This window comes from Anopheles darlingi, chromosome 2, assembly GCF_943734745.1.
Source record: "Anopheles darlingi chromosome 2, idAnoDarlMG_H_01, whole genome shotgun sequence".
NCBI lineage: Eukaryota > Metazoa > Arthropoda > Insecta > Diptera > Culicidae > Anopheles > Anopheles darlingi.
In genome coordinates, this window is record NC_064874.1 from 89540411 (window position 1) to 89567968 (window position 27558).

Sequence of the window (27558 nt, forward strand, 5' to 3'; positions counted from 1 at the left end):
GGACGCCCTCATCCTAATCAGCAGATATGAAATAGTTTCTTCTACCTACATCTTGACTCCCCACAGCATGGTTCGTGCTTCTGATAGAAACCAATATTTGTAAAACGAATTGATGTAATAAAAATATCTCATTAATGAAATGATCTATCGTGGCAGCGTTTTGCAATCCTTACCAGAGTTTATGCCGCCACGATGCGTCGAACGCGATTTCCCGCGGGAGAAAACGGTCGCTTCAAGTTCTAATCGCTAAGCGCCCATAGTCCAGGTCAAAATTTTCACTCGCAAGAAAGTGCTGAAATCTGTTTTTTTATTTTTTTGAAATTTTGATACAAAAATGAGGTTTATCTGATAATATTGATAAATAGTCATAATGATGGCGGATATGAGAATTTTTCGTGAGAAAAGGTTAATTTTTCATATAAAAAGTTGAAGCGCCTAATGGACAACACCCTTGGTTGTCTTGACTTTGAGGTTAGAAGTTTGTTTTGGTTGAAATTGTTGGGATATTTTCACATTTTTTTAACAATTTCAAGAATTTCGTGATAAAGAAAAAGGTGATAAGAGCAAACTGAAGTCATCTGGAACTCCCGTTATCGTTCTCATTGGGAAAGAACCCCTCCCGGCCAAACGAACCGTACAAACCGTGGAAAACAGACGAAATCTAGAACGGAGCTGGAAGAACGAAAAAGGACTCTAAATCCTTTTACAACCCCACTGGATCCAACTCTCAATCAACCCCAGAAAGTCCTGCGACCGTGATCCGGTAGGAACAGAAAGAAACCCCTCGGAAACAGGCAAGTTTTAAGATTCGTGAATCTGCAAGGATCTGTTGCATAACGATCGAATTCTGCTTCCAGCAACGGATTAGAACCAGCGATCACGGATAGCCCGTTTGTCTAACGAAGGGATCGGTTCAATTTGTAATCTATTTAAACATTTCCAGCTCTTATCCACCCGCGATATGGCTCATTCTTACGGTAATGAACAGTCGCCAGCAGTAGTTCCTCTCGGATCCAACAAGGGAGGCCCACACGGATTAGGTGAGATCGATGCTGGTGATTTAAAAATATCCTTACATAACTTGATTTATCCTGCAGGCGATCCGGATGATCGGCGGTTACGAAAGGTGGAGATAGAAGTTTTGATCCCAAAGATTATGCGCGAACGAGCCAAGACGGAGAAATGTGTTGCGGAAGTGAAGGCGTTCGAGGATTGCTGCAAGGATGCGGGATTATTCATGGTCGCGAAATGCCAGGCACCCAACGATGCCCTGAAAGCCTGCAGCCTACGGTGGTATCAGGACGAACAATTCAAACAGGAGTGTACCGAGATTTACCTTGAGGAAAGGAAGCTTTTCCGCGAGACGGGACTGCCGAAGAAGTTTAGAAAGTGAGCTTTATTCTAACCAGTGATCTAAGGTGATTTTGATTTATTAAACTATTTACCCGTTAATGAAATTAGTCCCTGCTGTCCCCTATTTAACTATCTATTTGAAAATGCAGCCATGCAGCAAGGCTGTTCATCCTATTTTAATCTTTTTTGGAAAATATTTTCCGGCAAAAGAAACAAGTAGGCCAGATGATGGCGATCAAGGATATTGTAATAACAGCTAGCACATCCAAGGAAGAGTCAACGAACCAGGATATCTCGCTTCCGTATGATTTCTCCAGTCGCATGTCGCCGTGCTCAATAACATTCAAGATGGACCAAAGTGCTAATGATAGCGGTGATTGAGCTCTATTACGAAATGCCTTTGATACAGCCTGAGCTCGGAATCTTTTTCTGAAACAATGTTAAAAGGCAGATGTGTCAGGGGAAATCATTATTTGATCGTGATTATGCTCATACTTGCTGCTCAATCCTTCGGTAAGGCACCGTTGTATATAGTTGGTGTCGTCGAGATGCTCGTAATCCATCTGTACACCCATTCCACGATTAACCAAGGCGGCAGCGTTAAGAAATTGATCTCCATAAATCGGCATCACAACGACTGGAACGCCGCAATGAACTGCTTCCGAGACGCCCAACAGTCCTCCATGTGACACGAATAATCGTACATTGGGATGGCATAGAACTTCTCTCTGCGGTAGCCACTTCTGGACGATCACATTTTCAGGTTGATCCTGTAGTGTTTCTTCCCATTTCCACATGACCTTATGCGGAAAATGCTTGAATGCCTCAACCATAGCCTTGCGTTTACTCTCCGGAAGTGAAGCAGCTCGCAAGACAGATCCAAACGAAACGACGATGACACCCTCCGTGGCGCTGTCCAATGTCGTCTTCAGCGAAGCAGGAATATCACTTGGACTACGGATATGAATGCCACCAACTTCAACAACCGCAGGAACTAAGGGCCGAGCGCCACTAAGAGTATAGTGTTGGTTAACCAATATCAAGCTCGTATTACGGACGATTTCTCTCACACTCGGTATAGCTGAATCGGGAAATTTCGCTCGTAGCTTATGGTTATCGCTGTATTCTACCATGCGGTACAGCAGCTTCACAGTTCTAGTGACAAACCAGTTCTCCATCCGCTCCCAGAGCGTCATCGATTCCGAAAACCTGCTAAACTCTGAGGGAATGTAAGCCGGGTTGTCCGGAAGACCGACTCTATCGTAATGCCACGGCATTAGAGCACAGCTGCTCAATCCAACGAATGGTACACGCATGATCCAACTAACACCCGCCATGCAATCAGTGGCAAACATTTCCATGATGACAAGATCGTATGGATCGGTTTGATGCGATTGCAGTACCTTGTCTAAGGCTGGCGAGTTAAGCGCCGCCTGGCAGCTCCCAACTCCCCATGCAGCTAGTTCGAAAAATTCTACGAAATTATCAATAAAGCGACGGCCATTAAAATGCTACGAAAGAAAAGAAAGAACATCAACCATCAATCACGCGGAACAGCGTTGCTTTACCTACCTGCAGGCTGAAACTATTCGTTAAGATTTCTTGTCCTTCAAATGGCAAATCTTGATAATTCGGTAGAGGGTCCTTATCTGGGAAGTAGCTTACTACCGTGACATTATGGCCGACTTCCGCTAGTCCGCGCATCACTGGATAGAACACTTTGAAGTGGCTTAAACCAGGGTGAGGGAAAAGCCCCAATATCCGGTAAGCATCGTCGCTCGGTACAATGAAGACCAGCAGTGAAAGCACGAGTATCCGACACATTCTCCTAAAAAAAAATCGTAATGAATAAGGTATTACTAAGCTAGACATTGACTCTAAACCCTAAGAAGGGAGGAAGAAGATTTCTCTGCCTTTTTCTGCTAAAGTAATCTTTATCAGCAACTGATAGCAAATGTTGACAGCAGACAAACGATTTCAAACAATCCTTACCTCCCCCTCAGCTACCTGTATGCTTTTCAGGCATGCCATCCGACAAATTGAATCGTATAATTTGTGTTCTCTTCCCCGGTTCTCATGATTTGTGATGTTATCACGCGATAAACTTAAAATAGAGTTGTAATTTTTTTTTTTCAAAACTGTTCAAACTGTTTTTCAAAACTACGCTCCGCTCGCGCGCTGCCTTATACAGCCAATGCGTTATACGGCCCGTGTTACAAAGCCAATCTCGAAGGAGGTCGCCATTTTCGATTGGCCGAAAGTAAAATGCAAAAGTCAAAATCCTGGTGAATGCGTTTTCCGATGGAGAATGGTTTAATCGGTGCTACGACGGAGTAAATGCAGTGTTTCGATGCGTGTGAGCATGACCGAGTATTTAAGCAGTGACAAACGAACCGCTGATAGTGTGGAGAAAGAGTTGAGGGCGAAAAATGACGAATTTTGTGCGCATCAGCCCGCTGCTAGTGCAGTAACAAATCGCGGCGGGGGTGGTGGCTCCAACGCTAGTGGATTTCCACGAATTACCGCCAATAACAGTCACGACAGCAACAGTGTCGACATGATTAACAACAGCAGCGGCACGATTTCATCAGTGCCGCCTCAAAGGATGAGTTCTGGTGTTGTGCATCCGGGTACAACGGGTGGGGGAGGCGGCAGCGGTAGCGGCGGCGGTGGCGGCGAATCTTCTAACCAAGCCTTACCCGATTCCTCGGTGTCTCAAATCGTACCCGAAGAATCGGCCGCCGATTTTTCCACCCAATCGATGACGACGGTGAACGCTCCTCCGCCGACCGTGGACGGCGGCGGTGAGCAAAGCAAACAAAGCAGCCACCAGCAGCAGCCAGCGAATCACCATGCGACGGCAAAAATGATGGCTAAAAATAATGAAAGATCAACCCCCGTAAAGGACAACAACGGAGACGTTCGCAGCGTGGAAAATGGTAAATACTTGAAATGCAATCGAAACTCTTGAGCGCATCCTAGTGGGCGGGAAAATACTAGTAGTACTTGTCTTCCGCTCTCTTTGCCTTTTACGTGATGTAAGCTTTGTTGTCACATCGAAGAAACCGATTCCGCCGCGTTCGCTAGGCGTTTCTGCGTCAGCCATCACGGCCCACGGGTCTTGCACGTCGCCCTTTTTCCTTCGCACGACGCCGGCCGTTCTGCTGCGACGAGATACAGGAGGTGCACCACCTTCTAAGACGTTCCTTTTCCTTTCCCCGCTTTCCGCATCCACCGCTGTCTATTTAGTGATGCGCATTAGCTTGCGTGGCTGTGTGTCTGTTTTGTTTCTTGCGGTGAATTTCTTGCGTTTTCAGAGACCGCCAGAAGATCGAAACTGGTATGATTGAAATGAGCGAGCTGCATTTTTTCAAGGTTGTTCGATCAAACGGCGTAAAAATGTACAGGATGGTTGCTAGGCGACTACGAAAGCGATCTTGGCAATTTTCTCAATGCAAGATGGACCCCTGTTTGTTGAGTGTTATATCCTTGGCTTATTTCAATATTTTCATGCATAATAGATAGACTGCTCAAACGATTTCGTTCTCTGCTTTACATTCTTTTATGAAGTGTATTTTCTAAAATTCTCCCTTCTAAACATGTTACCCGCTTGCAGGTTTATTAAAGTCACAGAAGAAGAAAAAGAGCAAAGACAAAGAACGCGATCGGGATCGTGACCGTGATCGGGATCGTGATAGGGTAAGTGTGAAACATCTTGGAAAAAGTTATGGTTCGTTATTTGAACCCTTCATTTCCCCCCTCCAGGATAGGAAAAGGCGCCGCTCAGAGGATAAAGCAACGGTTGCTGTATCTAGCAACAATCAGCCTGCTGTTATGGAAGGGAACAGCTTGTCAAGAAGCAATCTAAATTCCACAAAACATGGATCAAATCAAACTGCGGATGCGGTTGCAAACGGTGGTGCCATGCCATCTTCACCTTCATCGTCTGCGACACACAGTGTTGGATTCGCGGCAATATCAGTGCAAAACAAGGAAAATCATCACCGACAGGTGGCGGATTTTGCCGCCGCTAATCACGGACTGAAGAGAGAACTTTCGATCGAAACATCCTCCGTTCCCCCAACTCTAATGTTGCACAGTGCCGCAGGTATTGTTGGTTCTCCGGCAGCAGCGGCAGCGGTAGTCGCTGCCGCAGCCGCTAGTTCGGGAACACCGATATCACCGATAAACTTGCTGCTGAATCTCGAACGCAGCAAAAATGAGCTGACCCACGCGAATATGAAAAAGCAGGATGTGTTTATTAAGAAAGAATATCTCCCGGCCAAGACTAAGCTATTGAAGATCGATAAAACACGTGACGATGTTGCAAGAGCGTTAAATTTTGGCGCCGATACGTTAGACGGTGGTGAACAGCAGGGGACAGGAGACAAACAAAACGCGGTAACGGGCCAGACAACTTCTTCAAGCACACCAGCACCAGCAAATACAACTTTGAACGGCAATAACGACGGTAGTAACAGTACCTTACAAAACAGTAAGCCCATCAGTGGTGGTAACCTCATATGCATTGCAAACGTAACAAATATGACCAGCAACAACAGTACAATTCCAGCGTCCAGCAACCTTCAGCAAGCAAATAGTAAGCCGAACTCCTCCAACATCTTGATCAAAATTGAGTCACCGAAGAATGTCGAGGAAAAGGTGCCCCCATCTTGCCTGTTGCCCATAAAGAAAGAGGTAATGAATCACAGCATCCCGGCATCAGTTGCCTCACCGTCTACTATCATGACGATGACGACGACGACGACGATGACATCGGATCTGAACAAAACAGTTTCCACACCAAATCACAAAGAACACTTGATTGATGGTAACCATGGTAGTGCTACTACGGCTGGTTCCGTTACAACGAGCATAAAAAAGGAAAAACAGGATCCGGATGAGGCGCCGATTGAAACGTGTACTCCGATCAAAACAAGCTCAAGCAAAAGCAGCACAAATCATACACCAGCAACCGGAACAGGATCCGCAACAGTTGCATGCGGTACGCCTGGTGTAGCTGCATCACATTCGGCACATAAGAGTGTTGGTTCGAGCAGCAGTCGTAGCGAGTGCTCCCGTTGTTACAAACGATCGCGTATCAAACGAGCCAACATTGGCATCCAATGTCGCCGAGGTGGATCGAATGATCATCATCGTAGCACGACAGCGGCAACCCCACAGCACGCCGTCTCGATGTTGAACGAGTCCACCGCTCGGATAGGGTCAATTAACCGCAACACCAACTGTGGATCGAGGATAAAGCAACTCGAGGGCCTCAAGTACGGACACTTTATGCGCATCGAAGTCCACCCGAACGGTGGTGCCTCGGTCGTACACATGTATCAGGATGAAATCGCTACACTATCCGAAACCGAGATGGAGGAACTGGTGAACGAGTTTTTCCAGGTGGTTTTTGCGGAAGATAAGGACGGTTACGCCAATCATGTCATGGGGATCGTGCATGATGCCGCCGCCTATCTACCGGATCTGCTCGAGCACATGGCAGAAAACTATGCCAACTTAACGGTGAAAGCCGGAGTTTTGGGACGAAACTCAGATATTGAAACATGCACCATGAGTCAGTACAACGAACAGGTATGTTTCCGCTAACGAATGAGCAGCGATCCGATGTGTTACTTACGGAACTTTTACATTCCACCCCCTTTTTTTTCTGAAATACAGGTTCTTAAAAATTATTCTCACGGCACCGTTCGATACGGACCTTTACATCAAATTAGTTTAGTCGGTAAGGTCCACGAAGAAGTAGGTGGATATTTTCCTGATCTCTTAAAGCGGCTGGAAGATAATAAATTTCTCAACAAGGCAAGTGACATGCGGCAGTGTGGTTGTGTTTGTTCTGATGTTAGCTAACATTTGGAATCTTTTTTGCAGGCCATGCCATGGGGAGAGCTGTCAATAGTGCAAATGGATCCTCGGTTATCAAACGACGGACCAATCCTGTGGATACGACCAGGCGAGCAACTGGTGCCTACTGCAGAAATCAACAAGACACCCCTTAAGCGTCAGAGGTAGCGTACTGCTTATGAAAACGTTGTGCCGGCAAGCGATGACGGTGGCTAAACTGTATTCTTGATTCATTCATTCACGCAGGACACGGATAAATGAGCTGAGGAATCTACAGTACCTTCCCCGGCTATCGGAGGCTCGTGAGACGATGATCGAAGATCGTACAAAGGCTCATGCCGACCACGTAGGCCATGGACATGATCGAATGACAACAGCAGCTGTTGGTATGTGTTTGAATTGTCTAATCTCCTTGTGGCACTCAAAAGCTTATCCGTTATATTATTCCATAGGAGTACTGAAGGCGGTAAGATGTGGGATCCCGGATGAGATCAATCGTATCACAAAGGATGTAGTGGCCTTCGATGCGCACTGTTTTCCACATCTGGTGGAAAAATTACAGCTAGACCTGCACGAACCACCGATCTCACAGTGCGTCCAATGGGTTGAGGATGCTAAATTGAACCAGTTACGACGAGAAGGGATACGGTACTCGCGGATATCGCTCTATGATAACGATATCTACTTTTTGCCCCGCAACATCATCCACCAGTTCCGCACAGTGACCGCCGTGACGAGCATAGCGTGGCATCTTCGGCTAAAGCAGTACTATCCCGATCAGGACATCGTACAGGAGATTGCCAATGGGTACGAGGTTGATCCGCCCCACTACAAGGAAAAGCAAACGATCCTACCCCACCCAATATCGGCGACGGATGAGAAGAAGCACACACCAGTTAAACGCACGCACGATGGTAAACCAAAGAAATTGGAGCAGAAGAAAGAAGTGGAGGTGCCGCTTGCTATCAGCCCCGAGAAGGGATTGAAAAAGTCTTCGTCGAGTGAAACGGTTGAGAAGCTGGTAGCACAGGAAATGAAAATCGATATGCGGAAGCTGATCCGCGACGATAAGGATTCGCCAGCTATAGCCGACGATCGCTCGCCTAGAACGCCTAAGAAATCGGCATCGAATGATGGCAAAAGCTTTTCCCGAACTAGCAGCACTACCGGGTCCACATCCTCACACAAACAGCAACAGCACTATGGAAGCGAGAGCGGTAGCAAGAGTGCCGATTCGAAAGGTGGCGATTCAAAGCGTCACTCAAACGGTGATCACAAACGATCGAAGGATTCCGATCGTGATCGTAACAGGAGCCGTGATCGAGATCGGAAAAAGCGGGATAAAAAGGATCGCGATCGCGATCGGGATCGAGAACGAGATCGCCATCACGATCGACCGCGGGACAGCGACCGTGATCGTGATCGTGAAAGTGAGCGGGACCGTGATCGCGATCGTGAGCGTGACAGAGATCGTGAGCGAGATCGTGAGCGGAATCGAGATCGAGAGAAGGACAGGCGGAGCCATAAGACCAACCACAATTCTTCATCGTCCTCGTCGTCGTCCAGCAGAAAATCTTCAACTACCAATGCCTCTTCCTCTCATAGTCAACGAAAGGATGAGCTGCCAGCCGCAGAGAATGCCTCTGGAATGCCCAAGGTAGTGCCACATTCAACCACTTCCTCGAGCGTTAGCAGCAATAGCAGCATTCATCGCGAGTCTTCCTCTACCATGACGAAAGAGAAGGAACAACCGTCACAACCATTACCAATGGTTGCTCCTCCAAAGGTGCTTGATAAAAGTGGATCTAAAGATGCGATAACTGAAAATGCACCGCAAACGGACACCGATGGTGCTGATGCAGTGCCAAAGGATGTAATTGCGGACCAGCAAAAGCCGGTAAACAAACAGAACGAAACAGATGGTGGAGATGATTGCATTAACAATTATAATACTGTGATAAATGGTAATGATTCGGAGGAAAGCCCCACTACTCTGGACGGAGCACAGTCTGTCCGCGCTGAACAAAAGTGCACAACAGTAGACGCTGACTGTAGGCCGCAGTCTGCCAGAGAAGATATCGATGCCGTTCGACGCGTGATCGTGTTGCCGCAAATAAAAGATGCTTCTTCTCTGCAGCACACACAGCCACACCCGCCTCTGCCGGCTGTATGCTTGCAGCAACCACAACCTCCGCTTCCTGTTTCTTCACCACCAGTGGTACCGCCTCCACCACCACCCCAAGAACAAGCCGGGTCGCCTAAGCAAAGTGACACATCAACACCAAAAATCAAACAACACGTATCAAACGCAAATAACACTCACAGCAATAGCAGTAGCACCAGCAGCGGCGCCAACAGTAGCAGCGAAAGCAGCAATAACTCCAGCACCGTCGCTACCAATAGTAAAGCTGGGACCGCTTGTGCTGCGGATCAAGATCTAAAAAGCCAAAAGCAATCAAGTGATTTACTGAGCACGATAATGGCTAGCATGTCAGGCACGCCAAGTAAAGGTAGCTTGTAAACTATCGGGTGGTGATGATCCCCTCCCTCTTTCTTTTCACATAAATTTGCGGCCTTGCTGCAAACGATCGATGATGGTTTTAGCGGTTTTTGTCAGGAAACAGATACCTCTCGAGATCGAGTTCAATTTGAATCGCAGTCAGGTGAACGGTGGACTGTATGCAGAGCAGGGCGATTAAGTGTACTTGCCAGCATCGCCACCAGAGACATGATATATAAGAGAAGAGTAGCACGCGCCTTGCACGCGGATTTTGCAAAGTTTTGTTTGTGATCTCCCTCAATCACACAGTATAATACACAGTGTACAGTATCGTAACTATCTTTGGCAATATTTTATAAGCGGCATCATAATGCCATTTTTATATAGCTACTACTACTACTACTACTGCTGCTAGTAGGCATTATTTATCAGTTGTATCAAGTTATATTTTTGTAAAATTCATATGCATAATATCGGAGGAACAACCGGTTAATGAAGCACGGTTGACGCGAATGGTTGGTTATATGCGCGCGTAAATGCTTAATTATGTTTCAATCGATCGATCGTTATAGAGATAGTTCTATGTCGCACCCATGATTTACTATCATCATTTTAGAAGAAGACGACGGTGGGTTCACTATCGTGTCCGTTATATCTATACGATCAGTTATGGTAGTTAATTTTAAGAAGAAATATTAAATAAAGGCATATTTTAGCTTACAAAATTCTACAGCATTATTGCTCATTTGCTAGGCAGTTCGCAGACACTATAGGAAAGCGAGATGCCGTTCATACACGATTGATTTAGCACCATTCTTTTCACAACATTTTGAAGCAAGAGTTTTACATTAGTTCATTCAAATACCATTGTTGATCTTATTCATGTGGCACCATGCATAGTTGAAGCTTATATGTCCCACTATGTAAATAGTTGAGTGCTGAGCCAACAGGTACACTCAACGCGTAAAATGTTGTTGATAACACACTGTAAAGAAGCCAGAATCTACAAAACCTGCAAAAGACTTGTAGGGCATCGATAGTGTCGGGGATGGAATGTAATAAACGGTAGCAACTATAAGGCGCTGCCCAGTCTAGCACCAGGCAATTGTAATCTTACTCCTCAATAAAGAATTGTGCCCGTGCAAAGTACAAAAAAATGGAAATTCAATAAAATAACGGCCTACTTTTAAATCGCCGGCTAGGGGATGGATGACACGAACACCACTGCCAATGCATTTAACGCATTCTTCCACGCACACTCATAAAAAACCAACCCCTAACTAAACCTATCTGTTTAGCGGTTATTCAGGGGTTATTCAGGCGTTTCTGCTGGGAGACGTGTTTTGCTCCGGGTTTTCGCGACACGCACACAAAGGCAACGGAGATCGCGAAGTCCGGAAAAGGTCGTCACAAAGTCTGATCTCCAGCCGAATTTACTACTCGTAATTCCGACCCCAACGTTGCTGGAAGCCTTCTTCAGCCAACGGAGTGCAATTGTTGTTCAAGACTTACTTTTCCGCATAGTAAACCACATATCAGAGCGATGGGTGTCCGTAAAGTGTACGTGATCGGAGTGGGCATGACCAAGGTAAGCAAGGGGGAGGGTGGGGGAGTAACTTGTCGCATTAAAGAGGTAGTAGACAACTTTTCACACGATCTACGATAATGATGATGAGAGGGGAGTGCTTCACGTCAGTACCTGTCTAAGAGTTACGATTCCTCAAAATCTCCGATTCGCGATTAGTTTTTTGTCGGATCCACAGCGGATTTTAACTCGTCCAAACGGCACCTAGCTGACCCACAAACTGGTTTACCTTTGACCGAAAGGTGGCCTCTGTCCCCAACACGCTGCTTTCGAGCGAGGCTTCAATTGATCCGTTTGCGTGCATGTTTTGCCTGTCTTCTGCTTCATGCCTCCTCATTGCTGTTTAATGGAATAATGCGCTGCGCATTATGCAATCCACTATGCTGCTGGAAAGGGGATGAGGGTCAACTTTTGAAGAGAAAGTGAAATTTGCCCAGCTTGTATTCGCAGCGCCTTTTGAAAGAGCAAATTTAACTCACCTTCAGGACTGTGGCGCTGCTCGCCGGTCGAGATAATTTATAATTTTGGCGATAAGAAAAAGAAAAAGTCATCCCTGATAAAGTTGTTTTTTTTTACAAATTTTCGCAACCTAAGCCTAGCAACCTTTTGGTTTAAATTGTCTAATAGTACTAGGATCAAATGTACCATTCCCACCAAACTACGAAACACATAAAATGTTTGGGAAATTTTTTTTTACCAATTTACGCAGCAGTGGGCTATAAACGATCGTTAGCTGGCATATTCTTATCTGAGCAGGGCAAAGTACTCGCGGGGGGGTCAATCGAGACAAACAAAGACTGGCAACTCTCGACTTATCTCTCCTCAGATTAGGAGCATGACACAGCTAAAGAGCAAGTGCACAGAACGACGCACCGGCAGCTAGAGATTCGTTTAAAAACATTAATTCAAAAATTTATCTTACAATTAACTTACGATGGATTTATCTGCTCTTTTTAGTTTGAAAAACCTGGTCGCAGAGATAACTTTGATTACCCTGAGATGGCTAAGGAGGCCGTCAATAAGGCGTTAAACGATGCTCACATCCAGTACAAAGACGTTCAGCAGGCTACGGTCGGTTACGTGTACGGCGATTCAACATGTGGCCAGCGGGCACTGTACGAAATTGGCTTCACTGGCATTCCCATCTACAATGTGAACAATAATTGCTCAACCGGCTCGACTGCGCTGTTTCTTGCGAAGCAACTGATCGAGACGGGTAGCAATGACTGTGTGCTGGCCCTTGGATTCGAGAAGATGGAGCGTGGCTCACTAACATCCAAGTATCTGGATCGCACCAATCCAGTAGAACTACTGGTGACGGCGATGGCAGAAAACCATGAAATCACGGGCGCACCCATTTCGGCCCAACTGTTTGGCAATGCCGGTGTCGAGCATATGCGCAAGTATGGCACGAAACCGGAACACTTTGCCAAAATTGCTTACAAAAACCACAAACATTCCACCAACAATCCGTGAGTAGACACAGTAACGAACCAGATCATTGGTGGCCATCAACTCAGTGGTTCTCTTTCTCTAGCTACTCTCAATTCCAGGATGAGTATAGTCTCGAGCAAATTCAAAAGTCACCGGTCGTGCACGAAATACTTACCAAACTGCAGTGCTGTCCCACGAGTGACGGTGCGGCATGCTGTATTCTGGGCTCGGAGAGTTTCGTTAAGCGGCACGGACTCGAGGCACAAGCGATCGAAATTGTTGCGATGGAGATGTCGACGGATGTGCCAAGTTCGTTCAGTGTAAGTATTTTTCATCCGGAAACAACCCTGCCTGCTAGATGATCTCTAGTAAAACAAATGTCTCGTCATTTGACCACAGGAAGGAAGTGCCATGAAGATTGTCGGATACGATATGACGCGCAACGCAGTGCAAAAGGTTTTCAGCCAAACAAACTACAAACCTAAGGACGTCGATGTGGTGGAACTGCACGATTGCTTCTCCGCGAACGAGCTTATCACGTACGAGGCGCTAGGTCTGTGCGAACCGGGCAAAGCTGGAGAATTTATCGATCGTGGTGACAACACATACGGTGGACGAGTGGTGGTCAATCCCAGCGGTGGCCTTATCTCGAAGGGCCATCCCCTCGGTGCGACCGGATTGGCCCAGTGCTCCGAGCTCTGCTGGCAACTGCGTGGTGAAGCGGATAAGCGCCAGGTAAAGAATGCTCAACTAGCCCTACAGCACAACATCGGTCTTGGTGGTGCGGTCGTAGTTGGACTGTATAGACACGGATTCCCGTATGCGAAGCGACCAATCAACACGAGCCTTACAGCTGCCGGCAAGCTAAAGGACACTTCGGACGGATTCCTCGTAACGCCTTACATGCGAGTCCTTGAGGAGGCGATGCTCGATGATAAAGACAACCTTATCGAGGGAGTGCGAGGCATCTACGGATTCAAGGTAACCAATGGACCCGACGGAGCCGAAGGCTACTGGGTGATTAACGCGAAAACGGGAAAAGGATCCGTCAAGTACCGGGGCACCGATAAGCCAGATGTAACGTTCATCATGAACGACATTGATGTGGTTGATCTGATCTCGGGGAAACTAAACCCACAGAAAGCCTTTTTCCAGGGCAAGGTAAAAGTACAGGGCAACATGGGGCTCGCCATGAAACTGATGGACCTTCAAAAACGTGCCAACTCACGTATCGAGGAGTTGCGAGCGAAATTGTAATACTTTAGACGGGAGTTTAGAAAGCTTTACGAGGTGTTTTAGGGTTTTATGTTTATTCTCGTTATCGTATCGTCCAGCAAAGAGCTTTTGAAAGTGGGTTTGGTACTTTTCTGGTGAATTTATGCTACTTCTACCACAATAAAACAAAACCCTGGTGATTGTAAGGATACTGTACCACTTGGGGCACCTGGGCGCCTATAGAATGAAAGAACGTCGGGATGGTAACGATTCGGATGGATGGATCAATGGATGATAACGGTGATGAATCCCAGCACGATGACGAGACCACTAGTTAGCTTTAAGTTTTTCATCACTGAATCCTGACACACCGCGGCAACAAACTCGCTTGAACAGCCAGATCCAGCACGCATGGTAAAGCACGAGGAAGGTGAACGTCACGATGTACACATCGAACTGATGGTACGCATACCAGGGTAGCTCTGTGGAATAGGATTGCGCCAAGGCAAGGCCACTGGTTGCGGCCACATGCTCACACCACCAGACTGCTGCTTGAAGTGGCTTGAGTGGTCGTTGGCGGTACGTGAATGATACACGCTTAGCATTTTCCATCGCTACCGGTTCGAGCATCTTTTGCAACGCCTGGTACACCGTCTCAGATGTAATATCCTCATACGCCAGTACAACACCCATGCCACGGTGGGCTAATGCGGCTGCATTATTGTACTGAAAGAGAATTAAAAATGAGCCACCGCATAAGTCAGCTGTATTCGCGCATCGGGCGCTCTGTTCCATCATACCTGATCACCGTACATGGGAGTGACCACTACTGGTACCCCGCAATACGCCGCTTCGGATGATCCTAGCAATCCACCATGGCTCATGAAGACGCGAACCTTGGGATGACCTGGAAGGAAATGGATAGATGATCGAGATGATTCGTTTTTGAAATTAATCCGGTCATTATAAATCGGCTAGTCATCGAGCTATAATTAGATTTGGCTTTTATTTCTGCATAAAAGCCTGGCAGCATATGTAATCACAACGGATATGCTCTGATTGCTATGCAAGGTAGCTATACTATTATTTGCAATCTGTTGTACTTTGCCTTATCGTAGTTTCTCAATAGAGAACTGTGATATTACAACTGCCTGGTGTTCGGTTATGCAGCGCCTTATATTTCAACGCTTCATATAAATGGTTGTTGGATACCAAAGCTTCGCTATGGTGCCAAGATGCTATGATGCAACACAATCATAGTATCATTGGTGCAGAATTGCATGTTCAAGAGAAATACATTTTATCGAAACATTACAGAACTTCTCCAAATCTGCGAACGAAATCAATTCGAAGCGATCATCCCAAGGTCGTTACGCGCGTGTATGGTGTGGCATTTAAATTAGTAGCATTCTACACAAGCGTCCATTCGACATTTGAACAAACGCACAAATCATTCCAATCGCGAATACCGGCACCGTATCACATTTCAAATTTTATGCTATCGGCTGGAACAACGATCGCTGTTCGGTCCAATCAATCATTTTTAACTAGATCTTGTTACACACACTGAACACAGACATAGCACATCAGCCACAATCAAATTCAATCTACAGGTCATTCAGATCTCGTCATTCCTTAAAAAGTATGGCCCAAATGAAGCCATTGTGGATCTACATACTCCTTACGACCCACAGAAACTTATCTCGCTCTTGGTGGATGTGGATTTGCTAATTTCCTTTCGAATTCTCGGGGAACACGACCCATTTCTGGTTCTACATTCGGAGTGCGTATTAGTTCTATTTTTAACAGGGACTTTAATCTCTGAGTACTCTTTCGATCTTTTTTCCCTTCGCCAAATGGGTTCCGCTTAAACAGAAAACAACGTTCAAGGTTAAACAGAATGTCCAGGATCAAAACAATCCATCGAAAACAATTCCGTTTCTCGTGATCGGTTCTTTCGGAGTGATCTAGTCATCTGTGGTATGAGCATAAGAATATGACAGGCAGGAGGTACTTACATAGAATTTCTTTCTGTGGCAACCACTTCCGGATATGCACGTTCGCCGGTTGATTGGTCAGGGTCTCGTTGCCCCACTTCCAGATGACCAGCTGCTTGAACTTTCCTAGGGCCTTCAAGATCGCGTCGCGTTTCTCGGCCGGCAGCGTTTCCGCTCGGATCATTGATCCCCAGCTGATGTAGATCACACCGTGATCGGCGCTATCGAGCAGCTTCTGCAGATCGTCGCCCAACGGTTGGAACTCTTGTATGTGCACGCCACCAATCTCTAGCACCGCCGGGCTTAACGGCTTGGCACCGCTCAGAGAAAAGTGCTGATTGACAAACATCATTGCCGTACGCTGTTGCAGATCGCGTACGTCCGGTATGACACCTTCACCGAACCGTTCCCGGAGCAGCTTATTGGCGGCCGCATCGTTGAACCAACTGTATAGCGTTTTGAAGCACTGCACCGTGATCCAGTTGGCCAGCCTTTGCGAAAAGTCCATCCGCTCGGTGTAGCCCATAAACAGCGACGGCACGTACGACGGTATGATGGGGTTTCCGACGCGATCGTAGTGCCATGGCATCAAGGGGCTACTACTAAGCCCAATGTATGGTGCGTTCAGCTGATGCGCCACACCAAGCATGCAGTCACTGTTGAATTGCTCCAGCAGCACGAGATCATACTGCACCTTCGATTCCAGAACCGTCTTAATGGCCGCTGAATTGAGCGCATTCGCACAGGCTTCCTTGCCCCACGTGTACAGCATAAAGAACTCCATGAAGTGTCCAAAACCCGGTCGATATTCGAAAAGCTATATTGAAATAGGTGATCGATAAGTTCAATTAGTTCAATCGCTCATGCTTTGGCACATCCATCCAATGCATGGTATTTCCCGCGCATTCGCGCGCTGCGCCACCTTTGCAAGGTTGCTATGGTTACGTTAATCATGTCCGCGGCATCTTTTTACGTGTGGCAACGTAGATCGTGCAAGTACGAAACGTTATTGCACGCTTAGTAATGCCACTTGCTGTTGTGTTCAAGGTTGATGTTTGCAATCATCTTTCAAACAACGATTCCGATTACGGCAATTAATTGCACTGTCATAAACGGATCCACCATGTTCGGTTTTTAAGAATTACACGGTTCGGAATAAAAGTAGAAATGAAACGTCTGGAACCCTGCTATTAAACATGGATTATGAAACGCGCTGGAGCGAAAAGTTCTATAAAACCCTCCATTAAAAATTGTGATTCGTTACATTCTATCGACAGGAAATCCTCCAAATGGCTTATTGTCACGCACGAACATGAGATGAGAGCAATTTGCTATCCCAGAGGTGTATCATTCTTTACGAGAATGGGTTATTTCCAGATTATTTTTTCCTGAAAAAACCTCACGACTTTGACCTACCTCAAAGCTAACCGAATCCGACAGTGACGTCATACCCTCGAGCGGTACGTCGACGTAATTGGCAGGTGGGCTCTTCTCAGGGAAGTGGCTCACTACCGTTACCTCATGTCCAGCCTCGGCCAGCCCTTTCAGTATCGGTTGAAAGAAATGGAAATGGCTTAGGCCTGGGTGAGGGAACAGTCCGAGCACTTTGTACCCATTGCCGCACTGTGTGACGGCAGCCAGCACCAGCAGTATCGCGGCACACAATCCTGGCTTCATCCTGCCGTCGTTGCTGGACAAGACTGCTGGATTACCGAGCAAACCAAACCTACACGAAAGGGAATCGAAAAAATAGAAGAAACATAAGATTAACAAACAATGTTACTGCAGACAGAATCGAAATGATTCTTCAACTCTTTTTTTCTACAGTTCGTTAATTTGGCGTTCTATTAATCATTATGGGGGTACTCGCACGGACAAAAAAAAAAAAAAGCATCCGGTCACTCTCTTGGCGATAAGCCATCTTAAGCCTTGCTCAATCCCGACTATGACTTTTGGGTGCTTTATCAGGAGACGATGCGACGGACAGCCAAAACTTGATTTTTTGCATAACCGGTTTAGCAGTAAGACAGGAAGATTAACGACCAGTTCTTTAGGAAGCTTGTCGAAAGCCTGGTTTTTTGAAGTTTTTGGACAGACAAATCTAACTGAACCTCAGTAAGCTATTGGGAAAGATCATGGTATTTCAAGCAATCCGGTTTACGGGTATCTAATTAGAATTGTTCTTTTCGTACTCCCATACTCTTTCCATGGTCTCAAAAATCTGTAGCGATGAAAGGATAAAATATCAGAACACGACCCAACGCAAAAACGTGTTGAGTAAGATCATGTCCACCTTCATTTTTCAACATCCATTATGGCTGGTTCGTTTGAAATAAGAAGTGCAAAGGCTGCATTGCCGAGGGGCGAGATAAGTATTCTTGAAGGCGAGGTGGCCAGTTTGTTCTCTGCCCAAATCACACATTCACGGTACCGTGCTATCAACTAGGCCATTTGAGAACCATATCACTGATCCATAACAGCCTTTAATAATCGCTTTTGTGCCTTTACGACCGTCCTTAACAGATCAGCGTTAGGTTTCAATTAAGTCTAGCGGAAATGCAATGCTCCAGCATCGGCGGACCTCAGCAGAAGGCTGACGAACTGGAGGGCTTATTATTATTCTCACACTTCCAGTCACCGAACACTTGTGCAATGGTGATCGTTTGTCCCCTGCTGGAATTAACCTTCTATCGTTGCCGTCCGCCGTATCGCCGTTTATGCTTAAGGCAATCTTCTTCTACTCGATCGAATGAGGGCAACGCGGCTCACGACGTTCACTAATACACTTCGGCGGGAGTATAGCACACTGGCCTGTGCCACACTGCTCGTTGAAAACAACAGAGCATCATGTAGAGCCATTTCCACCTGACTTTGTACGTTCTGCAAGCATAAAACAATGCTTGCATCAGAGGGAACAAGTAACAATTCCACCACGCGCCAATCATAGTAACCGTTGTTCCGCCTAAACTTTGCGTAACATGCTAACGCAACGTGCGGCCAGAGCATACTACCAATTTTCAAAAGTTGCCTCAAAAAATGGTGATTTTAAACTGAGCAAACCTCGCTATTTCACGTTGTGGAAATTACGAAAATGGTCCCGAACACAAAGCGGCAACCCGAAGATAGCCAATTAGCGTTAAACTTGCTCGTCATTGACATTGAACTGGCGCACACGAGGAAGCGGAACATATGTTTACCACACGCGGGACGCGCATTTCTCCACCTGTTAACTAAGCTCACATCATCATGGGACGCACGCTGGGGGAGAGGTGATATATGAGAGCACCGACCTGACCAACAACTAACCATAGCTCAGCGCATTTTCATTTTCATGGCCTCCTAAGCCTACCTCTAGACTGCAACGTTCGAAGCCAAAAATAAGCACGTGCAAAACGAAAAAGAAGAAAGAAGTAAAAGTGGCCATCGTGTTTAAATCGTTCGTTTATGTAACCATCCTGCGCTGATTGGTTTGTATCGCATTTGATAAGTAACTGACTCATCTAGCCACTATCAGATCGCTAGAGTGCGATAAGCGATAGATAACACCCCCTTCCGAATGGGAGACATTGGAAATCAACGGTATGAATGCCATCAACTAAAATCTGAAACGATCCAACCCATGCGCTGAGCATGGTAAGCAAAGTATACTATACACGACGAACCGCGGTTTGGAAGCTGACGAGTTCGGGAACACTTTCCACACACCACAGCGGCCTCACAAAGTACGTCCAACGCCGGCGATACCTTCCGAGATACTATGCTCGGCTAGCGGCAGGTTCGCGTGTGCGCTGACTACAGGGTGCGATCGGCACGATCTCCACCGTGCGGCGATCGGCAACACAACGGACGTTTTTTTTTTGTTTTTTGTTTGTTTAAGCATTAGTCAATCGCCACCACCATCTCTCAAGGATGAAATGCTTCACTTTCAAATCTTCAAAGACGAACGGGCCACGCTTTGTCCGTGCTTCTCGTGTTCTTTTCGGGTGATCCTTCCACGTGAGCAGCTTCTTTTGCGCCAGTTCTCTCTTTTCTCTCTGATTTCGTTGTCTTTATTTGGAATGATCTCGTTAGTGTGCTAATTTGCCGTTTTGCGACAGGACCAGTTTAGTCTTGCCTTTCTCTCTCTTTGCACACTACTATCTTCCTCTATCGCTTCAGATTTGCTTTTCTCTACTTATCTTATCTTTTGCTATCGCTTTCTTTCTTTTCCTCTATTGTTCGGGCGTTCATCTTTGTCTTCTCCATGCATGATTCATTCTCGCCCCGATCGTTTTTCTTTAATTTCCTTAATTATCTCGTATTTCCTTAATTTTCTCTCGCAGCAAGAAAACATTATCATATAATGCCATTCGTTAAATTCTTAAATGTCTAAAACGATAGCATATAATTCCATTTTCTTGGCTGTTTCATTGCAAGAATTTTGCATAAATCTTTAAAAAAAATCTGTTGATCCTCGTTCAATCGCACGTGGTGATCGTGGTCGGTATCGCGCATTTTACTGCAACAGCTGTTCGGCAACCCTTTGATAGACCCCCATTCGATTGTTGCTCACAAAAGGGCTTTTTTTCTCGCGACCTCGATTGTTGTTCTCACATTTACTTGCTCCACGTAAGAACCATAGTGAGCCGACCGCCTCACTGTAGTGAGTAAGCTGTCGCGCTCACCGTGGAAAAATAATTCGTCGTCGTCGGGAGTGATGTGGCTTAAGCAAAGAGGAAAATCATGAAACTCTCGGCTAGTGCTTGTTTTGTAAATATTCTGTGTCTAGGATTAGCTTTCACAGTAATCGGAGCATTTGGGAAAAAATGTGGCGATCCCAAGTGCACAAGTAAGTAGTCCCCATTCCAGCGCAAGACGGAAGCAAACGCTTTCCTTGCCCTCCTTGACCAGATTCTGTGAAAACAGAAAACGAAGCGAGGATTTTATTTCGCATTTTCGCGTATCAATGATCGCTATCTTCGTGGTTAATCCGATCGGATTGCAGATTAATTGCACGGTGGAACAAACGGGGCGATAGTCGAACCCGCTTGGGCTAAAAATACATACTGGTCAACGTGCAGATTTTTTTTAGTAGACACTCGAACTCATCTTTACGGTCTGTTTTTCAGCTGTTATTTCAACGGGAAGAGCATCCATGCGGTATATGGGAGCCGCAGGAGGAAAGGTGAACGTTGATCAAAATGAGATGTTGCAGATCCTGGCTAAACAAGTCGGAAAGAATGAAGACTACCTAGTGCGCAAAGCAAACGGAAAAGAAGGCCTCGTAGCTAAATACTTCTTAAAAGAAACACAAATCTTCGTCAAATCTTCCGATCTAGTAACCGTTAGTGATGATGCTCCGCCTAGTGACCCCAAAGTGGAGCAAACAGATGCCACCGGTGGAACGAAGGATGTTCCTGGTGAACCTGTTCCTACGAAGGAAATCGCAGACAGCATAAGTGAAAGTTCCACAAAAGTACATGACGGTACGGGTGTTCCGGTTGAGCCGGCACCTAGTTTGGAAGTCATACCTCACACGCAGTCATCGTCCGCGGACGGTACGGATTTGCATGTAACTGGAAAACCCTCAGTAGCAACTGATGATGCTTTGGAGAACAGCAATGAAGATGATGAAGACGAGGAGGAGGATGATGAAGAGGAAATTGATGTCGATGATGAAGAACTGGGGGATATCGAGGATGAACAAACTGAAGACAGCAAAGAAATTGATGGTAGCGTTTCTGCAAATGTGCCATCAAAAGGTGCAGCTTCTGCCGCTTCTGCAGTTACTGGGGACGCATCTGTTCCCCCTGCAGTTGTAACAGACAGTGCTGTGCCCGTCGTAGCAGCCGAGACAAATAATGCCCCAGAGCAGTCAAACGTCCAACATGATCAATTTCAACTCACCGGCCAACCCCTAGAGCAACCCGAATCTAAAAGCTTCAGTTCGGAACCATTCGCGTTAAATGAAAAACTTGTAGAACAGAAAATAGATAGTGCATTGGTTATGGACAATACAACGAAGGATGAAACGGTTGAACAAGTTCCAGAAGTAGATAGTCTGCGTATAACAACCGCAAGCGTATTGGACAATACAACTGCTGAACCGATATCTGGCGATACGAAGGATGATGCAAGTTCGTCCGAAATACCGATTATCTCAGAAACTCCTTCACAGGGTCTAGACGAAGCTACAAGGGAACCAACACAGCAGAGCCAGCATGTTACATCTGATAACATTCTGAACGTGCCGGTTGAAGCCACTACCGAAGCACATACTTTGCTGGTAGACGAAACGGTTACACCACCTCCAGCGGACATTGAAATCCCTGCACTAGTGGAAATAGCTTCAGAAGCAAACATTGTACTTCAATCCGTTACACCAGTTCCGCTGGAAATTGATGTCCCCGTAACGGTAGAAGTAGTCATGGAAGCAACAACACCGCCTACTCCGATAGTTTCAAGTGAACCAGTAACGGAAAGTGTAGCGTCGGACACCAAACCAACACATCCTAATCGCATTCTTTCCGGAGGATTGGGTAATCTACTTGCCCATAGTCATCATCACCACCATCATCATCATCACCATGGTAACCACGATCATCATTCGCACCTTCCTCATCAACACCATCACAATGAAAACGTTCCTCAGTACGAACAAGACAAAGACAATTCTCATGCAATCGGAGTTCAAACCATCGATGAAACTCATTTGCATTTCCCTGATCCAGTAGGGGTTGACGGACAGCAAAAAACAGGTGATGGTCTCTATTTTGACCCTACCGTAAACAACGGTGGTTTGCAACGCGATACCAGCGAGCAGACGAGCAACATTCCCAACACAGAAAATTCCCTAAATGAGAAAGGTAAGTTTCATGCACTGCAGTGTGTACATCCAAAACTCGATTATCTAATTTGTATTATTATTATTTTGTCCAGATTTGACCGGTTTTTGTAACGTTGAGGGAATCAACTGCCCGCCTGTTACCGGAGGAGGGCAACATGCGAACGGTGCTCATGAAGAAGTGCTTCCACAATCACCGATAATCGAGACACCAGGGCTTGAAACAGATACCCGAGTGCCAACTCTACCGCCTCAAGCTAGCAGTGAATGCGTTTATACCGGGGAACCGTTCGGAGACTATGTGGAAGTATTCTTACGGGAAGCCCTCAAAATGAGTGATTTCATTTTGCTACTAGCTATAACGTCTTTCACGTTGCTCGTCTTTTCGCTGGGCCATTATATGATAAACAAAAATCGACGCGAAAAACCACTGATCTATAAGTTAAACATGATTGAACGAGATCTCATGACGGCACATAAAGAGAACGGACTGCTAAAAGCTGAACTGCACGATACACGTCACAAGTTGACTAGCATCGAGAACAACTCATTCGGATCCAACGATATGGTGATCGCACTGAAAAACGAACTTGAACAAGCAGAAGTTGTGAAGCAGGAACTGCAAGCTCAAATAGCGGGACTGGAGAAAGAGCTCGAAAATGCGGCCGAGGCAGGTCTGGAATTGAACAAAATGGTAGCTGAACTGTTGAATCAAAATGGGAGCGATACCATTGCCACAAGTGTAGACGAACTGCAAAGACAGCTCAATGAACAGCAGCAAACAATTCTGTCCATGAACGCTTCCCTAGCGGAAAAGAGTCGCGAAAATAGTGAGTTACAAATAGCGATCGCAAATCAAACGAGTAAGGCAAATGAGCGGGTAGAAGAGCTACAGCAGGCGCGCACGCAATTAACGAGCGATTGTTTAAAGTTGACAGAGGATGTAGATCGTTTGAAGTCCGAGCTACAGTCGAAGGTAGAAGGTATAAGAAAGGAGACTAGCGGTGAAATCGAAAAGTTAACCAAGGACCTGAAAATAGCACAAACTAAGGGCGAAGAACAACGCAAAGCACTGGCTGTCTCTGAAGCAAAGTGTGATGCTTTAGAACAGTGTTTGAAGGACGCCAAATTTTCTGCAGATGGCACCAGTGGTAATGTTGCTGGTCTCATGGACACTGTAGAATTGAATGCCAAGATCGCTCTTCTAACCAAGGATAACAAATCGTTGCAAGATAAGCTACAGGGTGAAACAGTAAGTATTTCGTCGGCACTAGATACAATTATCTTTCGTTTTGTACTCTAGACTAATAGTACTGGGTGGCACTTTCAATAGATAGCGCGGCAGCTTGTGGAAGACCATATCAAAATGGTGAATGAAGAAATTTCGAGCCTTAAAAGGGATTATGGGAAAGCGGAAAAAGACAAGCTTGAAGCGGAAACGAGGCTAGAGGTTTTGTCTTCTTACTTTAAGGAAAAGGAAACACAGCTACAAAAGTAAGATAAGTACCAAAAGCATTACCAAGCCATATTTCATGCTTTATATCTTCCAAACACAGGGAACTAAGCGTAAAAGAAGCCATGTGGATGCAGCAACAGGGTGAAACAACATCGACGGTAGAGAAGATTCGACATCTGCAAGATGAAACACAACAGCTAAAGTGAGTATATGCTTAAAGAAAATGTAAAAACTTTTAAAAAACCTATCTTTTACAATTCCTTTTAGATCGCAGAATGATAAGCTACGTGCAGAGATTGAGGCACAAGCTGCGGCACACAAGGCACAGTATACTATGCTTGAAACACGCTCGCATGACGCATGGCTAACTGCTCGCCAAGCGGAACGAAGATTAGAAGAATCCCGAAATGAGTCAAGTGCTCTGCGACGCAAGCTGACGGCGCTTGGTGATGTATCTGCTGGAAGTGGTACGAACGCACATTGGCCATGTTACGTTTCACAATGTAAGGGTTTTTTTAATTCTCTCTTTGTTTACTACAGATGGTGTTATCAATTTACCGAGCATGTCTACGGACCTGGGAATGACTGCACCATCGCCTATGCGAGTTGAATCGCCAAACGCACCACCACCGCTTATGGGCGTTCTGCCGCCGCCTCCCTTCATGGCTCCATTCATGCCAGGTCCTCCACCACCGTTCTTGCCCCCGTTTATGCCGCCTCATCATGGTCCTGGAGAAATGAGGCCACCTCCACTAGGCAGGCTGATGTCCCCTCCACCGAACCGCTATTCTCCCAACAGTATCATTGATGCCCGTGATCGTTACAGTCCTGATCGAGGACGATACTCACCAGATAGTCGATATGATTACTCGGTAATGTCAACGTACGAGACAGAGAATGATTTTAGTCCACCACCATCGCCACCGCATCACTCGCGGCATTCGAATTATGAGCCGGACCGGGATCGCGAGCGCGACCGTGATCGGGATCGGAACTTCAAAGAGCGTGATCGAGATCGGGCGAGCGATCGTGACCGCGATGGACGCTACAGTGGCAATGGGGGCTACGCAAGAGGATACACACCAACCGGTATTCGCACTTCGCCACCCATACAGGATCCTAGGAACAAAAAATACGCAGGTACCAATAGCAATCATTATTCAGATGACGAATTCAATGGGTGGTAGCAGCACTTATAACCGAGCTTGTAGCTTGTGTGTGTGTGTGTGTTCCTGGCGCTTCGGGTCATCATCTTCAATCATGCTCAAACATATGGCTTAGGGAAACAAAAGCGGGCAAGTGTGAAAGAAGCAGACGGATTGATTAACAAACACTTGAACAAACATCACATGTGCTTGCATGAAATCTCCATTCCTATTTATGCTTAGAATTTTCATTTTTGTTCTAATTCCAATCATCATACACTAATTTTCTTACGATTATCCGCCGCAAGACGACGGTGTTACAGCAGCAGTTGAACTATTTGCCTATAATCATGCCTTTTCATCTATCGGGTTTGTGTGGCGGTCTTCGATTAATTTATTAAATGGAAGTCTGATCAGCTTGAATATTACTCATAATTTTCTTCGTTTTACTGTGCCTCGTGTAATCCATATCATTTGACAATATTTAGCATCGCATTCGGTCTCGGGCAGGCACTCATTACTCATGGACAATATTCATTAACAACTTCTGATAATGCTTAACAAATCATCGAATCTTTCGAACACCACTGCCACCTGAGCTAGTTCGATCCATTCGCGAAACGCTGTGAAATAGAATAACCATTTTTATGTGTACACTTTCGTTCTCTTTGCATATTTATTGGAATGATGTACCCCGGTACGGTAATGGTATCGCAAATGCACAAACACACCTGCTAATTGTCGCTCTACGAATATCGGCTTGAATATGTGCTGTATTCAATCATCGCACGACTAGGAGGTTTCAGTTCCGGTTCACAGGATTCTCTTGGAACACGTAAAAGCTCGAGCAAGTATCGAGAAGGAAGAAATCCGCACGTGTAAGGAACACGGCTCTTGATATAAGTAGAAAATGTGAGCTGGAATGCTTTCGTATTAGGTTGAGTTGTTAAATATTGGTTGAAGTAAAACGGATCAAAATCATATGAAAACCAAAAAATCTATAGTTGGAGAATATAATTGTTTGTTTGTTGATTACATTAACCTTGGTTGCAGGGGAATCACATCTTCAATAGTATTTGGATGAATTTTAAACATTACAATCAGTCGATCAAAATGAACAAAGACATACAACCGAATTTGCTAAACATGGGAAAATATATAAAAAGGAACTTATTACTTATTTAATCGGGTTTAAAACAATTTTAATGCCGACCGCTGAAAGAATCAATCTAGTTGATAGTGGAACCAATCGTAGTAGTCGAAATCGGATGGAGAATCGTAGTCAATATGCATCACAGCAATCGTCGAAGACGTGAAATGCAAGAGCTCTTTCGCGTCAATTTGAAATTGCTTTTCGCCACGATGAGACGTCTACAGGGCCCTCCAACCAGGATTTCTGAAGAGCGCACTGAGTACAAATCATCAGTTTTGCCGTGGCAACGTGGAACTGGATCCAGCGGGGTTGCCAAACCTGCGCAATCAGCTTCTAGAATCTTATCGCGCAACAATACGTTCAGTGTTCTCAAGAAACCCTCTAGCAGCTTTTTGGGAGTCCAAACACCGCATAGCGGAACGGTCCTCGGGGTGCAACGTAGCAATCGCTGGGGTAGTGTGGACAATTTATCCATAAATCGAAAAACGTCGGTTCCACCTAACAATGTAAAGGGTAGCACTACGGCTCCTCAATATACATCGAATAGTTCGGTCACAATGGAGAACAATAAGAATCGGAGTGTGAATTACTGTCCGTCAGATGTTCGACAAGCTAGCATGATACCGATCATGTTACCAGCATGTGTTCAGCCACAGAAACCGATGGACGGGTTCTCTGAAGTGCATCCCCGGCCAAGGCCTCCTGCAATTCGCATACATCACGATGCAGGATGTACGTTTCCGCATTCCGTGAGCAACGACGATGCCAAGCAATCTTGGGAGATTGTTAGTGAAAAAGTCTCGAATGTTGACCAGAAACTTGATAAACTGATGGAGCATCTGTGCAGTCTTGATAAAAAGCAACACGAAGAAGAACAATCAACGGCAAACTGCGTCCAGTCAATCAAGGAAGAACTGATGGCTGTGAAGTAAGTATAGCTACAGTCTTATCCCATGTTTGTCTCCAATGTTATCTAATTTAAACATTTCGAACAGAACAATATGTATTCAGCTTACGGATCGCTTGGAT

General features: G+C 45.8%; 6 protein-coding genes across 12 annotated transcripts; 4 read left to right on the forward strand and 2 right to left on the reverse strand.

Moving 5' to 3' along the window:
- Positions 1-470: 470 nt before the first annotated feature.
- On the forward strand, positions 471-1457 carry LOC125950148 (COX assembly mitochondrial protein homolog). 2 transcript variants are annotated; one of them, XM_049677827.1, is made up of 3 exons: positions 471-794; positions 858-1040; positions 1098-1457. In XM_049677827.1, the coding sequence occupies exons 2-3, from the start codon at positions 962-964 to the stop codon at positions 1391-1393; spliced, it is 375 nt and encodes a 124-aa protein (XP_049533784.1). In that variant the 5' UTR covers positions 471-794; positions 858-961; the 3' UTR covers positions 1394-1457. The 2 variants fall into 2 exon arrangements, with proteins under 2 accessions (XP_049533784.1, XP_049533785.1); XM_049677828.1 differs by having other exon boundaries at positions 944-1040.
- Positions 1412-11499, reverse strand: LOC125950146 (UDP-glucosyltransferase 2-like). 2 transcript variants are annotated; one of them, XM_049677825.1, is made up of 4 exons: positions 11421-11499; positions 2926-3181; positions 1849-2864; positions 1412-1782 (listed from the first exon to the last, which is right to left on the reverse strand). In XM_049677825.1, the coding sequence occupies exons 2-4, from the start codon at positions 3175-3177 to the stop codon at positions 1530-1532; spliced, it is 1521 nt and encodes a 506-aa protein (XP_049533782.1). In that variant the 5' UTR covers positions 3178-3181; positions 11421-11499; the 3' UTR covers positions 1412-1529. The 2 variants fall into 2 exon arrangements, with proteins under 2 accessions (XP_049533782.1, XP_049533781.1); XM_049677824.1 differs by lacking the exon at positions 11421-11499 and having other exon boundaries at positions 2926-3411.
- LOC125950144 (uncharacterized) lies at positions 3620-10837 on the forward strand. Its single transcript, XM_049677822.1, has 7 exons — positions 3620-4292; positions 4970-5052; positions 5119-6951; positions 7039-7179; positions 7249-7385; positions 7468-7607; positions 7674-10837. Exons 1-7 carry the CDS (start codon positions 3704-3706, stop codon positions 9740-9742), a joined length of 4992 nt encoding a protein of 1663 aa, XP_049533779.1. The 5' UTR covers positions 3620-3703; the 3' UTR covers positions 9743-10837.
- On the forward strand, positions 11085-14171 carry LOC125950145 (sterol carrier protein 2). Its single transcript, XM_049677823.1, has 4 exons — positions 11085-11309; positions 12264-12778; positions 12844-13060; positions 13140-14171. The coding sequence occupies exons 1-4, from the start codon at positions 11265-11267 to the stop codon at positions 13995-13997; spliced, it is 1635 nt and encodes a 544-aa protein (XP_049533780.1). The 5' UTR covers positions 11085-11264; the 3' UTR covers positions 13998-14171.
- Positions 14172-14279: 108 nt separating this feature from the next.
- On the reverse strand, positions 14280-19702 carry LOC125950147 (UDP-glycosyltransferase UGT5-like). The gene is made up of 5 exons (XM_049677826.1): positions 19615-19702; positions 17369-17678; positions 15974-16769; positions 14756-14862; positions 14280-14681 (listed from the first exon to the last, which is right to left on the reverse strand). Exons 2-5 carry the CDS (start codon positions 17627-17629, stop codon positions 14286-14288), a joined length of 1560 nt encoding a protein of 519 aa, XP_049533783.1. The 5' UTR covers positions 17630-17678; positions 19615-19702; the 3' UTR covers positions 14280-14285.
- Positions 19703-20627: 925 nt separating this feature from the next.
- LOC125948483 (transport and Golgi organization protein 1) lies at positions 20628-27252 on the forward strand. 5 transcript variants are annotated; one of them, XM_049674606.1, is made up of 9 exons: positions 20628-20780; positions 21061-22521; positions 22663-22797; positions 22871-24027; positions 24109-24269; positions 24332-24433; positions 24499-24698; positions 24772-25371; positions 26173-27252. In XM_049674606.1, exons 1-9 carry the CDS (start codon positions 20675-20677, stop codon positions 26256-26258), a joined length of 4008 nt encoding a protein of 1335 aa, XP_049530563.1. In that variant the 5' UTR covers positions 20628-20674; the 3' UTR covers positions 26259-27252. The 5 variants fall into 5 exon arrangements, with proteins under 5 accessions (XP_049530563.1, XP_049530564.1, XP_049530565.1 ...); XM_049674607.1 differs by having other exon boundaries at positions 22666-22797; XM_049674608.1 differs by having other exon boundaries at positions 21061-22470.
- The last annotated feature ends 306 nt before the right edge of the window (positions 27253-27558 follow it).

What these genes read in the sequence shown, in the direction of transcription:
- LOC125950145 (XM_049677823.1), top strand. Translation starts at nt 11,265, where the DNA reads ATGGGTGTCCGTAAAGTGTACGTGATCGGAGTGGGCATGACCAAG. An exon ending in TCGGAGTGGGCATGACCAAG is followed by an intron (nt 11,310 to 12,263) that starts GTAAGCAAGGGG and finishes TGCTCTTTTTAG; the next exon opens with TTTGAAAAACCTGGTCGCAG. An exon ending in ATGTGCCAAGTTCGTTCAGT is followed by an intron (nt 13,061 to 13,139) that starts GTAAGTATTTTT and finishes ATTTGACCACAG; the next exon opens with GAAGGAAGTGCCATGAAGAT.
- LOC125950148 (XM_049677827.1), top strand. Translation starts at nt 962, where the DNA reads ATGGCTCATTCTTACGGTAATGAACAGTCGCCAGCAGTAGTTCCTCTC. An exon ending in GGGAGGCCCACACGGATTAG is followed by an intron (nt 1,041 to 1,097) that starts GTGAGATCGATG and finishes TTTATCCTGCAG; the next exon opens with GCGATCCGGATGATCGGCGG.
- LOC125948483 (XM_049674605.1), top strand. Translation starts at nt 20,675, where the DNA reads ATGAAACTCTCGGCTAGTGCTTGTTTTGTAAATATTCTGTGTCTAGGA. An exon ending in TGGCGATCCCAAGTGCACAA is followed by an intron (nt 20,781 to 21,060) that starts GTAAGTAGTCCC and finishes TCTGTTTTTCAG; the next exon opens with CTGTTATTTCAACGGGAAGA. An exon ending in ATAAGCTACAGGGTGAAACA is followed by an intron (nt 24,028 to 24,108) that starts GTAAGTATTTCG and finishes CACTTTCAATAG; the next exon opens with ATAGCGCGGCAGCTTGTGGA.
- LOC125950147 (XM_049677826.1), bottom strand. Translation starts at nt 17,629, where the DNA reads ATGAAGCCAGGATTGTGTGCCGCGATACTGCTGGTGCTGGCTGCCGTC. An exon ending in GCCACAGAAAGAAATTCTAT is followed by an intron (nt 14,863 to 15,973) that starts GTAAGTACCTCC and finishes ATTTCCTTCCAG; the next exon opens with GTCATCCCAAGGTTCGCGTC. An exon ending in CTCCCATGTACGGTGATCAG is followed by an intron (nt 14,682 to 14,755) that starts GTATGATGGAAC and finishes ATTCTCTTTCAG; the next exon opens with TACAATAATGCAGCCGCATT.
- LOC125950144 (XM_049677822.1), top strand. Translation starts at nt 3,704, where the DNA reads ATGCGTGTGAGCATGACCGAGTATTTAAGCAGTGACAAACGAACCGCT. An exon ending in TGAGTCAGTACAACGAACAG is followed by an intron (nt 6,952 to 7,038) that starts GTATGTTTCCGC and finishes TCTGAAATACAG; the next exon opens with GTTCTTAAAAATTATTCTCA. An exon ending in ATAATAAATTTCTCAACAAG is followed by an intron (nt 7,180 to 7,248) that starts GCAAGTGACATG and finishes TCTTTTTTGCAG; the next exon opens with GCCATGCCATGGGGAGAGCT.
- LOC125950146 (XM_049677824.1), bottom strand. Translation starts at nt 3,225, where the DNA reads ATGTCTAGCTTAGTAATACCTTATTCATTACGATTTTTTTTTAGGAGA. An exon ending in CGAATAGTTTCAGCCTGCAG is followed by an intron (nt 2,865 to 2,925) that starts GTAGGTAAAGCA and finishes TTTCTTTCGTAG; the next exon opens with CATTTTAATGGCCGTCGCTT. An exon ending in ACCGAAGGATTGAGCAGCAA is followed by an intron (nt 1,783 to 1,848) that starts GTATGAGCATAA and finishes ACATTGTTTCAG; the next exon opens with AAAAAGATTCCGAGCTCAGG.